General features: G+C 43.9%; 1 protein-coding gene across 5 annotated transcripts in view; it reads right to left on the bottom strand.

Moving 5' to 3' along the window:
- The window catches only part of HTT (huntingtin), a 137,883-nt gene that overhangs the window by 113,772 nt on the left and 6,604 nt on the right, over positions 1 to 17,507 (bottom strand). For all 5 annotated transcript variants that reach the window (XR_004283340.1, XM_032333674.1, XM_032333675.1 and 2 more), the window contains 2 exons: positions 10,916 to 10,999; positions 658 to 778 (listed from right to left, as the gene is read on the bottom strand). Coding sequence is in view for 4 of the 5 variants with exons in the window: in XM_032333674.1 (XP_032189565.1) it covers positions 658 to 778; positions 10,916 to 10,999 (205 nt within the window). In the remaining variant the exon portion in view is untranslated. Of the gene's footprint in view, positions 1 to 657; positions 779 to 10,915; positions 11,000 to 17,507 lie in introns of those variants that run through there.

The following is a 17,507-nucleotide window of genomic DNA, read 5'->3' as shown; positions in this document are numbered from 1 at the left end:
ATAAAATAAAAAAGAACTGTGGAAGAAGGATTTTATCTTCAAGCACAGTAGTAAACAGGAGCTTAAAGCTCTGGTGGTCCTGGCCCCAAAGTCAGCCTCAGGAAGCAGCAGGGGAAGAAGACGGTGTTTCCTCTCCACTCCCTAGCTCGCCTGTGGCCCAAGCACTTTGGCTTTCTGGCTCTGCCATCCTGCTCTGGGAACTCCTTCCCCCCAGCCCCATCACACCAGCCCCAGCGAGCGTCTTATGGGAGCCTTGTCTCCTGAGGAGGTCTCTGCAGGGGCCGGGAAAGCAGACAAAGGAAGAGAGTCCAGACACACCATACAGAAACTACAAATGGGAGTCCATTAACCCGTCTCCTGCCCCTCCCAGGGCCTAGTGGCTGCTCTAGGCTCTGCCCAAACAAAAGTTGGTGCCTTAGTGACATATTCCTCAAGAACACCCAGCAATCCCCAGCAGTGCCCCTGTGACCTATGCACGACACAGACAGAGCAGGGGTAGCAAGCACACAGGCAGATACGAGCTCCGCCAAAGCACACGCCAGGTGAAACAAGCACAAACATCCAGAGGGACCATGGCACTGGAGACAGAGGAAGGTACTTTAACAGCTACTCCCCCATCCACAAGTCCGGTCCAGAGAGCGCAGCTCATGGGCTTACTTTGATGACTCTGTTGAGGCACTCATCAGCCACCATCCGGACATCTGACTCTGCATCATCACTGCACAGCAGGAAAAGTTCCATAGCGATGCCCAGAAGTTTCTGAAATTCTGGAGAATTTCTAAGTAAAAAAAAGGAGAGAGAGAGACTGTCACAGCCCAGAGGAACCTACAAAGACATGACACCGAAATGCAATGAGGCATCTGGTATCTTATATGGGATTCTATAAGAAAAGTAACATTATGAAAAAATGAAGGTCGATAACTGTATTAATACTGATTTATTAATTGTGAAAAATATGCCATAGTAATGTAAGATGCTAATAACTGGGGTAACTGAATGTGGGGTACAGGGGAACTCTCTATACTCTCTTCACAATTGTTCCATAAATCTAAAGCCATCCTAAAATGTAAAAGTTTATTTAAAAAAAGAAATTGTATTTGCAATACAAATTTCATTTTTTAAGGGTTTTGTTCGGCTCGGGTCATGATCTCAGGGTCCTGGGATCGAGTCCCACATCGGGCTCTCTGCTCAGCAGGGGGCCTGCTTCCCTTCCTCTCTCTCTGTGATCTCTTCCCTTCCTTTCTCCTACTGTGATCTCTCTCTGTCAAACAAATAAATAAAATCTTTAAAAAAAAAAAGAGGCAAAAAAGACACTGCTTCACTCCCAGATAGCCCCCTGCTCTCTGCCAACAGGTTACTTTTACTCTTACAATATGCTTGGAATCCTCAACACAGTACACCAATATAACTGTTTTATGCCTTTTCTTTTTTTTAAGATTTTATTTATTCATTTGACACAGAGAGATCACAAGTAGGCAGAGAGGCAGGCAGAGAGAGAGAGAGGAGGAAGCAGGCTCCCGGCGGAGCAGAGAACCCGATGCGGGACTCGATCCCAGGACCCTGAGATCATGACCTGAGCCGAAGGCAGCGGCTTAACCCACTGAGCCACCCAGGCGCCCTGTTTTATGCCTTTTAAATCATGCTTTCGATGTGTCCTGAAGCAAAGCCATATTGCACTGTAGACTACACGAGACCACGGCCAGGCTGTGGTTTTGCTCCTCTAGCTCAGTCCTGAGAAGACTAGAGACTATGTAATGCTTGCAAGTGATTTTGAAATGTCTGAGAGAGTTGGTCTGGGCTGTCACGATCCACGTGGCTGAACACAGCCAAGACAGAGACAGGCTGACGGGCCACATTCGAGAAACTGATTTCACAGCACCACGGAGAACTGAAAGCCAGTAATACGGCCCCTGTATAATGCTGTTATTTCTGAATCCTCAAAATCCAACTGCTGTTTTACCATCTCAGCCTGGAATACTCTGAAATGGGGGTCAATGCTCCCTTCCCACCATGTCCTAATTACTACCAACAGTCAGAAGAAACACAAGCCTAAGAGAATCCAAAGGACCACCTTAGCAATGATCGACAAATACAAGCAAGACACAAAACACGCCACCCAGCAGCATGTCAGACCTCACCCAGGCAGACCACAGCTGTGATCCACAAGGCCTCCCAGAGGTGGGCACAGCATTCAAATGCTGCCCAAAGAAGTGCTTAGCTACAGAAGCACAGCATGAGTTACAGGTCTGACTTTGTGCTTTCTAATGGATACATCAAAAATAAAAAGAAACAGGTAAAATCAGTTTTAGTAACAAATTTCATTTAGGGGTGCCTAGGGGGCTCCATCAGCTGAACATCACCTTCTGCTCAGGTCCCGATCCTGGGGTCCTGGGATCAAGACCCGTGTCGGGCTCCCTGCTCAACAGAAGCCTGCTTCTCCCTCTGCCTGCTGCTCCCCCTGCTTGTGCTCACTCTCTAACAAATAAACAAATTCTTAAAAATAATAAATATAATAATATATTTCATTTAATCCAACATATCCAAAATATGACTATTTCAATATGAAATCAATATGAAGAAATTATTGATAGACATAATCTTTTTTACAACACATCTCAATTCAAACACAAAATTTTCATCAGTGGTATGTTATCTGTGTTTAGACTTTATAAAACCCACAGTTAGAAGTAGGTTCACTTGCAAGTAACAAATAAATTCTGAAGATCCAATGCACAACATAGTGACTATAATCAGTAACACTGGATTATGAACTTCAAAGTTGCTAAGAGATCAGATCTTACCTGTTGTCAATACAGAAAAGAAACAGCAATCCTGTGACTCGACACAGGTGTCAGCTAAGACTACTGTGGCCTCACACTGTGGTACATCCAAGCATCAAACCAACATGCTGTCAACCGCAAACTCACACTGTCATGGGTCAATCATATCTCAATTAAAAGAAAAAAGCGGGGCGCCTGGGTGGCTCAGTGGGTTGGGGCCTCTGCCTTCGGCTCAGGTCATGATCCCAGGGTCCTGGGATCGAGCCCCGCATCGGGCTGTCCACTCTGCAGGGAGCCTGTTTCCTCCTCTCTCTCTCTCTGCCTACTTCTGATCTCTGTCTGTCAAATGAAAATAAAATCTTTAAAAAAAAAAAAAAAAGATAAAAGCAAGTTCAGATACCATTTCGAACCATGCATAAAAGTTCTCCAATAATCAGACTGAATATTGATTTTTAAATTTTATTAATAAAACAGACACTGGGCTAATGAGGTTACAGATTTCTTCTTGAGAGAGCTTTAGAAATGTGTCTGTCATGAAACCTGTCTATTTCACCTAAATTGTCCAACAGTTGCATAAAGTTGTTCCTAATACTCCCTTATAATCCTGTCAATATCTGCAGAACCCATATTAAGCTCATCGCCCTCACTCTGGACACTGGTAATGTGTTACTTCACTCCTTGCCTGGTCAGTCAGTCTGATGAATCTTACAGACATTCTCAAAGAACTCACTTCTGGCTTTATTGAGCTTCTACAGACTTCTCTATTTTCTATTTTACTGACTTCTGCTCTCTGTCCATTCTTCTGCTAAATTGGTGTTTCATCTGCGCTTGTTCATCACGTTTCCTGACATGGAAGCTGAGGTCACTGCTTTAAGATCTTTCCTTTTTTTCGAAACAACAGGCACCAAGTGCTGCAACCCTCCCTCAGACATGCTGCAGCAGCATACCGCAACTTTCAAAAACCTCTGCTTTTATTTTTGGTCAATTCAGAATGCTTTCAGATTTCCCCTTTGACTTCCTCTGTGATCCATGGGTCATGAGGAAATGAGCTCCTTGTGTCCCAGACTATCTTTCTGGAACAGATTCCACTGTAATGGCATCGAGGTCAGACAGCATACTCGTGTATGAATCCTTTTCCATTTAGAGACTTGTTGTATGGCCCAGAGGGTCTCTCTTGGCAAGTATGCTATGAGCACTTGAGAAGAGCGTGTCTTCTGCTGCTCTGGCTGGAGTGCCTGTAAATACCAACCAGGCCACATGGGTGGGTAGTGTTGTTCAAGTCTTCCAGACCCAGATTTTATGTCTGCTGCTCTAAAAATGTTTGAGAGAGGCTATTGAAATCAGTCTCTAATTGTGGCTGTTTCTCCTTACAATTCAATCAGGTTTTGCTTCATGTATTTTTGAGGCTCTGTCCTTAGCTACATAAACATTTAGGATTGTTATGCTTCCTTGATGAACCAGACACCTTGATCATTATAAAAGTGACCATCCTATTTCTGGTACTAGCTTTTACTTAGAAATCCCCCGTCTGATGTTAACACAAGCACCCCGGCTTCATTCTGATCAGTGCTAGCGTGGTCAGCCACCTTCTTTAACTTTTAAGCTATTTGCGCCTTTATACTTAAAATGGGTTTACTGTAGGCGGGATATGCGAGGTCTCAGATCTGAAAAAACTTGTCTCTCTGTTTAATGTCATTATTGACGTAAGCAGATTTAAATCTACCATCATACTATTTCTTTCCTTCTTACCCCAGGTGCTCTTTATTTGCCTTTCCCCTATTTCTGCTTTCCTGTGGGGTATTTTTAGGAACCCCTTTTATCTCCTTTTCTGGTTCATTAGCTATAACTCTTTGTTGCGCTTTCAACTGTTGCCCTGTTTATAGTCTATATCTTTAATTTACCCCATTCTGCCTTAATGGTATTATACCACCTCACATACAGCATAAGAAACGAACAACAGTACTGGGCTCTGGGGCTGCTGTAACCAGCTTCTAAACTGGGTGGCTGAAGGGGCGCCTGGGTGGCTCAGTAGGTTAAAGACTATGCCTTTGGCTCAGGTCATGATCCCAGGGTCCTGGGATCGACCCCAGGGGCCTCTGTTCAGCAGGGAGCCTGTTTCCTCCTCTCTCTCTGCCTGCTTCTCTGCCTATTTGTGATCTGCCGTCAAATAAATAAAATCTTAAAAAAAAAAAAAAAGAAAGAAAGAAAGAAAGAAACTGGGTGGCTGAAAACCACAGGTGTCAGCCTTCTCACAGTTCTGGAGGCCAGAAGGCCAAAATCAGTATCACTGGGCCAAACATCAAGGTACTTCCCTCCAGAAACTCCAATGGAGACAGGCTCCTTGCCTCTTCCAGTATGGCAGTGGCTGGCACCCCTCAGTCTATGGCCTGATCTCCATGCCTGTCTTTCTCCATCTTCATGTTGCCATATGTGCACACACGTGCGTGTGTGTGTGTGTGTGTGTGTGTGTGAGAGAGAGAGACCTCCCTCTGCCTCCCTCTCCTAAGGATACATGTGGCTACATCTAGGGTGCCCCAGGACAACTCAAGATAATCTCTCCATCTCACAACCCTTAACTTAATCACACCCAGGAAGACCCTTTCCCTTTGAGGTACATTTACACAGGATTCAGGGATTAGGACCTGCCATCTCTGGGGGCAGGGGCACTATTTGGCCGACCACGAGCTATGAAACAGCCTTCATGCTAGTGTTGTCCCACATTCTGCTTCCACCTGTCATAAAGCCCCCAAATCCACGGTTATTATTTTTGCTGCAAGCAATCCATTAACTTTTGAAGAGATGAAAAACGAGGGGGCAAGTCTTCCAGTCACATGGTTCGGTCACCACTTCCCGGCTCTCCAGTCCTCTGTGTGGGTCCAGCTTCCTCTCTGATATTAACTTTCCTTCTACCAGAAACACTTTCTCTACTAGTTCTTAGAGCGGCTGCCTACTGGACATAAACTGTTTCAGCTTTTGCATACGTGACAAGGTCTTTACTTTACCTCTGAGAGACAGACTGACTGGCTATGCAGTCAAACAGTGTTCTCCCTCCACAACTTTACAAACGATGCCCCACTGACTGCTGGTGCATATGGTTTCCAGCAAGAAATCTGTAGGCACTCTCAGCTTGGTTCAACGTAGCTTTTTTTTTTTCCTAAGATTTTATTTTTTTATTTGACAGAGAGAGAGATCACAAGTAGGCAGAGAGGCAGGCGGGGGGGGGGGGGGGGGGACTAGGCTCCCCACTGAGAGCCCGATGCAGGGCTCAATGCGGGGCTCAATCCCAGGACTCTGGGATCATGACCTGAGCCAAAGGTAGAAGCTTAACCCACTAAGCCACCCAGGGGCCTCCAACATAGCTCTTTTGAATGTCTTGTCCTCTACGTAACACATTCCATCTTTTTCTTCTAGCTTCTCGAGTACATAAAATAAAGGAACTGTTTTCATGGTTTTGTACAAACTTTACCATCTGTGCAATTTCTGAGTCAGTTTCAACTGACCCCTAAGAATTTTATTTTCCTGCTTATTTCACTCCTGAAAAGTTTTGGCTGAATGCTGGATCCTGTAACTTCTACCTCGTTGGGCACTATATACTACTGAATTCCTATATAACACTCTTGAGCTTTGTTCTGGGAAACAATTATGTTACTATGAAAGAGTACGATCTCAGGTTTTGCCTATAAGCTTTATCAGGCAGGACCAGAATATCATCTTAGTTCAGGGCTAAGTCAGCCCCACCATGAGGACAAAGCCTTCTGTATACCCCAGCCAAGGCCCAGGAAGGACACCTGTCCACCGTGGCTGAGTGAGCAGGTGTGAACTCCAGCAAGTGTTCCTCCTAATCCTTCCAGGTGATCCTACCCCAGCCAGAAGCCGTGTCCTCAAAGGCACCCACACTTCCATAGGAGCTAAAGACTCAAGGATCAGTCCCTCCACAGGCTCCAGGGATCATTCTGTGTAGCTCTCTTCTCCAGGACTCTCCCCAGCTGGCTGTAGCTAACAGCTCTGTCTGTCTCCTTAACCATGTGCCCCATGGCTCTGCCTGGGTTTCCCCTCCCCACAAGACTCCTTCCACACAGTAATAGGAAGAAGTCATATGGCTCCCACACTAGTTTTCCATTTTTCAAGGACTGCCGTTGCTCTTCACCTGATGTCTGGAAAACCACTGTCACATATATTTTACCCATTATCAATTGTCTTAGGCAGGAAAGTAAATCTGTCTTTGGTATTTATCTTAGCCAGAGCAAATATCTTTCTTAATATTTTAAACTTAAGTTGTTAATATAGTATTAATAAATTTTCTGGTCACAAATACACATTTCTAACAATCACCTTTTATAAAGTTAATTAACATTCCCTTCTATAAGTATATTTTACTTTTTCAATTCCCCAAATAATAAGTCATTAAGATTATTTTTAATTTTCTAATGGATGAACAATACTGCACTGACATCGTCACACACTTTCCCAGGGATAACATCCTCAGGAGACACTGCCACAAAGATGACCATCTGAAGCTTGATATTTTTGTCAAACTGCCTTTAAAGAAAGGTTGCCTCACGTCTGACAAAAATCCTTAGTATTTCTTAATGTTTGTCAATTTGACAGATAGAAGCTAATCTTGTTTTTGTTTTAGTCTCTTTCCCCTGACTAGTAAATACGAATATTTTCCCACAGGAAACAAAAAATACATGTCAGCTGTCAGGTTCACTGGCCCACACATATTTCTTACCTTCTGAACTACCTGGCCATGTTCTTTGCCTACTTTCCTATTAGGCTGATAGTCTTTTCCTTAATGATTTATAATTGCCTTTGACATGCTGTCAATACTATCCCCAAGTTGAATTTACTTTCAAGTTTAAGGTGGATTTTGACATACTGAACTATATTCCAGTCAAAACAATATTTTCCTTTATATTATTAGCCTTCCTCTTCCTAAAATCAAAAATCCTTTTTTTTAATAATAGTTTTTTTTTGTTTTTGTCTTTGTTTTTTACATTTAAGTAATCAACCTGACATTTAGGTCTGTTTGCAATATGAGGCACAGACATAATTCTCCTCAAGTCATTTGGTTCAATAATCCATCACTTTACTACTGATACAAAATGTTATCTTTACCATAAACTCACACACAGAGATGCACACATACACTCTCCTTTCTATCCCATACCTTCTTTCATATCTGACAGCGAACTTAATCTTGTATCCCCTCGCACCATACTGCTGACCTGTCAAATTTTCTTTGCAACATTCATGTATTTATTCTTGCAGGTGAACGACTTAAAAAATACCCCTACTAGAACTCTGATCAAGGCTATTTAAATTTATGGATTTATTTAGAGAAAATTCAGCTTTATGATAAAAAGTCTTCACTTAGGAAGCAATGTAGTCATCTAAACCCTTCAGGAAAGCCAACAGCAGTCCACATATTTTCTGTGGATTTCTTGTCAGTTCCTTGAAATTTTCTATGTTGGCGCCACTGTGAATTAGATCTTGAACCCTGATATTTTCTGACTGACCTACACTAATATATAGGAAACCTAAAGACTTCTGTATAATTATTTTTACCCAACCACTTTATGAAGGTGTACACACTTAGATAAGGGTTCCTAGGTATTCCTGAGAGGAGACTTGTTAAGAACAAATTCCCAGGGACACCTGGGTGGCTCAATTGGTTAAGTGGCTGCCTTCGGCTCAGGTCATGATCCCAGCATCCTGGGATCGAGTCCCACATCGGGCTCCTTGCTTGGCGGAAGCCTGTTTCTCCCTCTGCCTCTGCCTGCCACTCTGTCTGCCTGTGCTCACTCTCTCTGACCAAAAAAAAAAAAAAAAAAGAACAAATTCCCAGACCACATGTGAACAGAAAATATAAGTGTGTTTGGGAAAGAAGGCAGTGAGTATCTTCATTACTGTATTTCTGACAACTTTTCTGGATGATCATGATGCTGACCCGTACTGAGGAACTAGTAAGTCAGCCCACCAAATTGGGAGCCGAAGTACACTAATGGTCACAATATCCATGAAGTTTTAGATGACTTCCCACGTTAAAAACTCCGGAAGCTACCACTGAAATAACCCCACTGGAAAAAAGGTTAGTATATCACAGAACCTACAGAAATGTACCAAAGATTTAGTTATATTTATATTCAAGGAGAGATCACAGGAAACGTCAGCTATAAAAAAGATTTCAGGGGTGCCTGGGTAGCTCAGTGGATTAAGCCTCTGCCTTTGGCTCAGGTCATGATCTCAGGGTCCTGGGATCAAGTCCCGCATCGGGCTCTCTGCTCATCAGGGAGCCTGCTTCCCCCTCTCTCTCTGCCTACTTGTGATCTCTCTCTCTGTCAAATAAATAAATAAAATCTTAAAAAAAAAAAAAAGATTTCATGAAACATTGTGTGTGTGTGTGTGTGTGTATTATCTACCTGAGCTCCACACTCTGAAATTCCTGCAAAGTATGGAAAGTATCTTAAAAATAAATTGTTCTTTGATCTGATGACACCAGAGATGATCTCTCTAGATCCATAAAACATTCCATCAACATGTCCTTCTGTAGAATAAGAAGTATGACTTATCAGCATTACTCCATAAAAAGGGAATATACCCCTGTGAAAACCACTAATGGCTACCGTTTTGATTTAAGTTGGCGAACTGAGCCAAACCAATCCTAAGATATCCCAACATACTTTTCTAGTATGAAAATCTAAGCTGACATCAATTCTACTGAGAATGATCAAAAGAAACTATGTTAAGTACAGAACAGGAAGCATTCCAAGTGGAAGAGAGCTTGTCTCTGGATCCGTAAGCTTTCACAGTGAAATGTTCCTGGACTCCTGGATGCTGGAGGTCAGAGCAGCAAAACTCTGTGGCAGGAGAGCAAACGTTTGTCAGGGATCGAAGTCACTTCACATGAAAGCTGTGACACCTGAGAGCTCTGGACGAGACCTGTCAAGACCGCAGAGAGCTCTCACTCCCACGTGGCTAACAAACACACATCCGCAGTGTCAGCTGATCTCACGAGAACCCTAAAAATCAGGACTTACAGTTCACAAATGCAGCAACAGAGACAGAAAGAAGTTAAATTTATCCAAAATCAGCTGGCTTCTAAGGAGCAGAGATGGATTCAAAGCTTTTTTCCGTACTTTTATCACAGTGTTGTTTTCTACAACAGCATGCTAACTTAGAATTTTTATTTTCAGCACATACTCTCATTTGTTATTTCATCTGCTTCCCACATTTCTACAAATTAGAGAGAAACAGAAATCGTCCAGCACATTTCCCAAACGATGGAACAAGTTCAGCTAAAACGAGCTATTATATGAGAAATCACACTGAAAATATAAAATACAAATGCAAGGTGCCATTAAAAATAACTGAGTCACTAAGTTTCCATCCAGATTACTATTCTAACAGATTAGAAAGAGCTTTTTCCAGATTCCAAGCAGCACAATAACATGAATTATTTGTTCCGAGAGAAAGAAAACCAAGGAGAGAAGTATTTCACCCATATCCAACCAAGTAGCAGAATTCAGAAATCTCAGGCACATCTGTCTCCTACTCAGGCCTAGAAAAGAGGCCTAGAATACTTACCATCCATAGTCTCTAGGAACAGAAAGACAGACAACTGAAAGCAAAGAGAATGCAGAGACTTAGCAAAGACCCAAAAGAAGATGCCTTGAGTTCACCCCAAAAGAAACATGAAGCAAGGGAGACTGGCCTAGTCCACTGCCCAGGGCCCTGCGATCCCCACACACAGGTGAGCAGGCATCGGCCATGGCTGGACATGCCTGAATGGCAACAGGATGCCAATGAAAAGCAAAGGCAAAACATGTCATTGGACAGTCTCCTGTTGTTCCGATTACTGCAATAATTTAAAATACCAACCAGAAGATTTTTCAGTGTTCACAGTTAGTAAGAGTGCTAAGTAAATATAAACACCCTGTTCAATTATCATAATGGTTACAACTGTTGTTTGTAAGTTACAAAAAGGAAACATGACATCTTATAGTGACAGCCAGACATATGAGAAAAGGGGCCTTTAAATTTCTTAAGAAACCTGGGGAGACAAAGAATATTCTAGCCCATTAGGAACAAAAATAGAGTCTCAATTTTTACCAGAAAGTTCAAAGTGCAATTACCTGAGTGACTGTGCCACTATGTTTTCACATATTGTCAGACAATGGTTCACGCGGTCTTTCTTGGTGGCTGAGAGTTCTTTCTTTCTAAAAGAAAACAAAGGAGAAGTGAGTATGTGTTGAATTAGCCACTCCACTGACGTCCACGCATCAGTCACTCATTCCACAGCGCTTCCAGACCGCCACGGAGAAACCACACTCCACGCTGGGGGGCGGGCTGGGGTCACCTCAAGGAGGCAGAGATGAGCTCAAGCAAAGGCTTCCTGAATTAGAGGTCTCCACAGAAAAGTCAGGTGATGTCCCTGATGCACCCATTTCTCCCATTTTAAAGGAGAAACTGCAATGCAGACAGTGACTCGCCTAAGAGCACACCAATGCAGGGGGCACATGATTCAGGGAAATACAGCATTATCCCTACTCTTCATACCAAGCTGCCGCCACTGCTCGAAATCACATTGTAACTGAGGACAGACCTCGTGCTCTTGGGGAGAGACTGACTGCTTCTACACCCAGACAGCTTGGAAGAAGCCTCCTGCGAGGACTTCTGGGGCTGCACAGACAAATAGTCCACTCAAGATCAGAGTAAAGGAACTTGCTTCCCACCCAAACTTACAGCTTCAGATGCCTTCGAGGTATGTAACCTTCAAAACAGGTGACAGAGGGATGATCCAAAGAGGAACCCCAAAATTAAACCAGGCTGAAGAACTACATTCAGAGAAGTATTTGAGTGCGGTTACCAGTACACTGTACTAGAAACAAACCGGAAGACTACTAGTTTTTGAGGGAATTACATTATCGAAGGGGCAGTGGGGGTCTAACCTGTGAACACCTTTGGCTATTTCATCCCCAGGGCAACCCTCAGGCTCCAAAAAGTGTGTCTGAAGGAAAAGGCTATTACAAACTGTACAATCCAATGAAGGCATCCAAAAGGCACTTCAGATGTGGCTGGACAAGAAAAGGGGTAAGGATGAACCAGAAGCCAAAAAGAACAGACGGGGGTTTCAACAAGAAAGGAATCAGAGCCTGAGCGAGACGCCTCCTTCATGGCAAGTGGCGGGGGCGGGGGGGAAGGGGGCTTCCCAAGGACTGGCCAACTAGGGTCCATCATTACAGGGACTGGTGAGTGTGTCTTTCCCACTGGTCTCTTTCCTGAACAGGACTTTTACTAGTAAGTTAATACTGCAGACTTCCTGCCCGTCATCCGCACAAACACCAATTTTTCCTTCTTGGACACATGCCCCCCAATTAGAAATTCCATTCCTTAGCCTCCCTGCAGGTAGGGAGAGACATACCCCTTCATTCTCACAGATGAAATGGGAATGGAAGCCTCACCTCACCGGCTTACCCTGGGTATCTCCCCATCTAGTCCCTCCAACTAGAACAAACATGCCTAACACCTAGGTTTTGATTGTACAAATAAAGACAAGAAGATTGCAGAACCAACAGGATGGGAGGGTCCCTAAGGGACCACAAGAGGCAGAGGGTTCTCACCTCCCATCCTCAGGAGCCACCCACTTCAAAAGCACTCCAGCGGAAATAACCCAAATATCCTTCACCCAGCGGATGGACGAACAAAGCCCCACAAGTGCATGATGAAGCACTGCTCAGCAGAACGCTACCACACACAAGGTGCGTGTCAATGTCCCAGACTCTGGGCCACAAAGCGGTAGATTCCATCTCTAGCATGTCCTGGGAGAGACAAAACTACAGGGACAGGAAGTGGTCAGTAATTTACAGGGGCTGGAGAGAGGTATGGCAGCAAAGAGGCAGGGGGAGCTTGAAGGGGTGATGAAACTGCTGAACCCCGACTGTGTAGTAGGCACACAGCTATGCATTCATCAAAGCCCACAGAACTGGACGCTAACCAGGTCCCTGTGCTGAGCATAAATCACACCTCGGTTTAAAGAAGAAAGAAGAGAGTGCTATGAGAAAATTAAAATGTTCTCTTCTTTAAAAAACCAGATTAAATTAGAATTGACCCAGTGTAAGACAGCCACCAAGAAAATTAAAGAACATCGACCGTTTTAAGCATTTAGGAAGCAAACTAACTCACCTATCCATTACCTTTTGACTTCTAAAGTGAAAATCTGCCTAAGGCCTTAAATGAACTGAATTCACATATCAGGGTACCAGAAAAGAGGAAAAAAGTCACCAGCTTTACACTAATCACATGCATGCCTGATGGAGAATTGGCCAGGCCAGTGGAACATTTTAGATACAAATACGAGTCCTAACAAGAACTCTGTCTCCCTCCTCATATATGGGATAAGCCGAAAGAATACAGTGAGCAACAAACAGCACAGCTGTCAAGGCCTGCGCCTGACTTCACGAAGACCTAGCCAACGCTATCGCCCCTCACCAGAACTGGAGTAAATGTTCCTGAAACGAGCAAAAAGTCAAGGACAGAATACGATCTCACCCAAGAAAATAAAAATACATTCTACTGTTGTCGGTTTCCCTCTTGCTCCTCTTCGCGGGGTTCCTGGTAGGAAGCCTGTCTTATTCCCCGGGGCTCTCTTCCCAGGCCCCGCCAGCCAGCGTCCAGGCCACTCTGATAACAACTGCTCTGGCAGTGGCCTCCCCAGGACGACAGACTAAGAGCAAGGCCCACGGCACATCTCTGTTCCTAGCACTCAGCACAATGCCTGCACTTCACAGATGTTCATAAAAAGCCGATACGGAAATGGATTAAGTCAACATTTTCTGTAGAAGAATAAGTAAAATACACATTAAAGCAGACTCAAAAGCTCTTGAGTCAGTCTTACAGATAGGATTCAGAAGACAAGTGATAATTACTTTGAATCTAAATTTCTAGAACCAAGAGATGGAAAAAAAAGAAAAAGTAGAAACAGCAGCAGTGGCGCAATCCCCAAGTCCTAGAGCTCACGGGCTGTGGGAACAGGAGCTGGAGCCTGGGCAATCCAGCCCACCACACTCTAGACAATCAGGTCTCTAAGCAGCACCTTCGATGAATCTTATTCTGAAAAAGAAGACAGTACTCCCTCAAGGTCGGCTAAGAAGAAAGCACACATATTTCGAGTTTTTATTCTTACCAGATTCACAATCACTTGCTAGCAATGAAGAAATCTGAATCTTTTCCACACAAAAACTGATAGCCCAAGAATCACAAAGTTCTGCAGTTTTCAACGGTTCCTAAACTCGCCATTAGAATTCAAACAATAATCAGTAAGTACTTGTTTTGTGTGAGAAGCATAAACACAAACCATCTAATTGCTACCAAATACTTTAATTCTGCTCCATTTTCCTCAAACCCATTGTCGTTGCCAACATAGCTAAACGTGCGAAATTGACACACTATCATTAAAGAACTACACAATTTTTTTTTAGAACTACACAATTTTATGACATCAGAGTCAAACCCTAAAAAATGCCTGCTTAAAAAGGCAGACAAGTGTAACCAAATCCTGTAAAAAGCACTCCCTCTTTTATCACACTGAAGAATACCCACATTTTTAAAGTGTGGGATCAGACTTTACCCACAGACACCCCAACAAAGACAATATAATCCTTCCAGTATTACCTACTGAAAGCAATAGGTATTACCTACTGAAAGTGGTAAGTGGTTTGTACACAGCACAAACCACTGCCATGGGACGCCCACTCCCAAACCTGATCTAAACGAGCCCATCAGGACACAGCCTCGGGCTACATCCCAGATGTCCACATTCCCCAGCCCTCAGGGAACTCTGATCCCTCAGAATAACTCAGTAGTTTAGGTCTTACATTTTCAAGCTCAACTCTTTTACACTCTATGGTCCCTGCCTGAAACACCTCCTTCCTACCTTACTTTGTCCAATAAGCAAACTGGGAAATTTAAGAAAACCACAACCACTTCATTCCCCCGTGGAATTTAACTTTGACTGATGAACAGAGAGGTCAGGCTGGTTTGTTCTACGTGCAAAGTAAGTATGGAAATTAAGGTAAAAAGGGAACCGCCTTGTTCTGAGCAGGAACTGGATGAACAGGGCAAGCAGTCTGGACTCTTCCAACTTTGGTAAATGCAATCACGTTAACTTCACCTTCAAAAGGCAAACAAACTTCAGTCATCCCCTCTTCTGTACTGAAGTGATCTACACAGAAACACGCATTTGAAAGAGGCGCATAAAAAAGGCCAGGCCCCAACAGCACACTAGGACCACATTAAAACAACTACCAGAGAATGAAGTCTAAGAATGGAATTCAAGCCATCTTCCAAATTCTTATTGTTTAATATCATATTATTTTAAAACTTGGCTTAAAAAATGTGGTTCCGGGTTGAGGGCTGGCAGGGGAAAGGCCTGGATTCCACTAGGACTCAAAAAACACTGCTTGGTCTTGGGCTTTTCGGGCTCTAAACACGTACCTTCCAATGGCACCTGCACAGCCCAGCCAGCAAGCAGGACTGAGGCCTCCCCACACACACAGCCCCCCAACCCGCCGCCTCCTGCCATGGCCGCTTCACTTGCAGCAAGTATGGTACTAATGTGAGTGCCCCTAAAATGTTAGAGTTCCTTCGGACAGATTTTAGGAAGGAGTGAGACACCGGAAGTCACTTTGGAATTATGTACCATATCTAATTTAAAAATAAAAGTACTGGGACACCTGGGTGGCTCAGTGGGTTAAAGCCTCTGCCTTTGGGTCAGGTCATAATCTCAGGGTCCTGGGATCCAGCTCCGCATTGGGCTCTCTGCTCAGCAGGGAGCCTGCTTTCCCCTCTCTGCCTGCCTTCTGCTTACTTGTGATCTCTGTCTGTCAAATAAATAAATAAAATCTTTAAAAAAAAAAAAAAGTGCTGTTTGATTAGGGGGAACAAGGGCTAAGACTCCCCAATCCACAGTCCGTGTTACAGAAAAGGACCATCAAAATAAAACTTTTCTTGGAGCACAGGGTGCCTCAGCCAGGTAAGTGTCTGGATTCTTGATTTTGGCTCAGGTCATGATCTCAGGATAGGGAGATCAATCCTCCCCGTTGGGCTCTGCACTCAGCATGAAGTCTGCTTGTCCCTCCATTCCTCCCCTCCCTGTTTCCTCTCTCCTACTCTCTAAAATAAAAAAATAAAATAAAATAAAATCTTTTAAAAAAATAAAAAATATTTTAAAAAAATAGGGCACCTGGGTGGCTCAGTGGGTTAAAGCCTCTGCCTTCAGCTCAGGTCATGATCTCAGGGTCCTGGGATCGAGCCCCACATCAGGCTCTCTGCTCAGCAGGGAGCTTGCTTCCCCCTCTCTTTCTCTGCCTGCCTTTCTGTCTACTTGTGATCTCTCTCTGTCAAATAAAAATAAAATAAAATAAAATAAAATAAAATAAAATAAAATAAAAATAAATAAAAAATAAAGCCTTTCTTACTAGTGATCTAACCAAATACAGTTAACAATCAGTACCTTAAAAAGATGCGCTTCAAAAAACCAATGGGTTAAGCTAAATGAAAAGTCTTCTCTTCGTGTGTGTGTGTGTGTGTGTGTGTGTGTGTGTTTAGTTCTATACAATTTTATCAGCTGTGTATGTTTATGGATCCCCCACAGACACCGAACATTTCCATCACCACAAGGGCTTCTCCCAGAGCCACAGCCACACCCCTCCCCTCCTCTCTACCCACCACACTCTCCCTAACCCTGGTGACCTCTTATCTAGTCTCCTTTCCTAAAACCCCATGATTTCAAAAATGTTACATATTAAAGAGTTTACACCCTTTCAAGAGTGGCTATTTTCACTGGCATGACTTCCTTAGAAGTCACCTAAATTGTGGCAGGTGTCTGGAGCTGAACAGTATAACTGTCGGAGTCCAGCTGCCAGGTCAAATAATGATTGCACACTCTGTTCTACAAGAAACTGCCGGACAGTTTTCTAGAGTAGACATACCCTTCTGTATGCCCACCAGCAATGATTAAGTGACCGACCCAGTTTCGTCCATGCCAGCATTTGGTGCTGTCAAAGTGATCGTTTAGAAACATTAAATCAGATCACTTGTTTCACCACACAAGTATGCATCTGGGCAGAATAAAGTCCTTATTGCATTGGGCACAAAGCCCCATTTGGCTGATCTTCATCTCTAATCTCCTACCACTCTAACCTCATCTCCTATTTCTGCCCTTCATTTTGCTCCAGCCGCTGGCCTCCTTACTATTCCTCAAATACTCAGTTCTCTGTTGTCTCCCTGAACCTCTTTTCCCAGATACCCAAACGGTTTGCTCCCTCCACTCTCCTCCAGCAGAGCCTTCTCGGTGCACTTGGGCCCTACATAAAATTGCACACCTCTTCTCCCCCTTACTGTTTTGTTTTCTCCATCGTATTCGTCACCATTGGTCTTGCTCACTGCTGTAATCCCAGGGCCCAGAAAACGGCCTGGTGTAAAACCAGCACTTGGCTGAAGGGCTCCTCCCAGGTCATCAAGTCCAGTCCCCGCTTAAGTCCCCACTCCCCCTGGGAGCTCTTCCAGCCCACTGTGGCTCATGTGCCAAGGTTACAATCCACTTTGGGGCTGCACGAATGCTTGATGGCCCTGGGACTGAGAAGTGACACTGCATCAGAAATGCCCTTACACAAGCAGCCCAAGTCTTCCTTCCCACATGCTGACAGCACTGCTAGCTACGGAGCC

The sequence above is a fragment of the Mustela erminea genome, chromosome 2 (genome assembly GCF_009829155.1).
Source record: "Mustela erminea isolate mMusErm1 chromosome 2, mMusErm1.Pri, whole genome shotgun sequence".
Taxonomy (NCBI): domain Eukaryota; kingdom Metazoa; phylum Chordata; class Mammalia; order Carnivora; family Mustelidae; genus Mustela; species Mustela erminea.
This window is presented reverse-complemented; position numbering and strand designations above follow the sequence as displayed.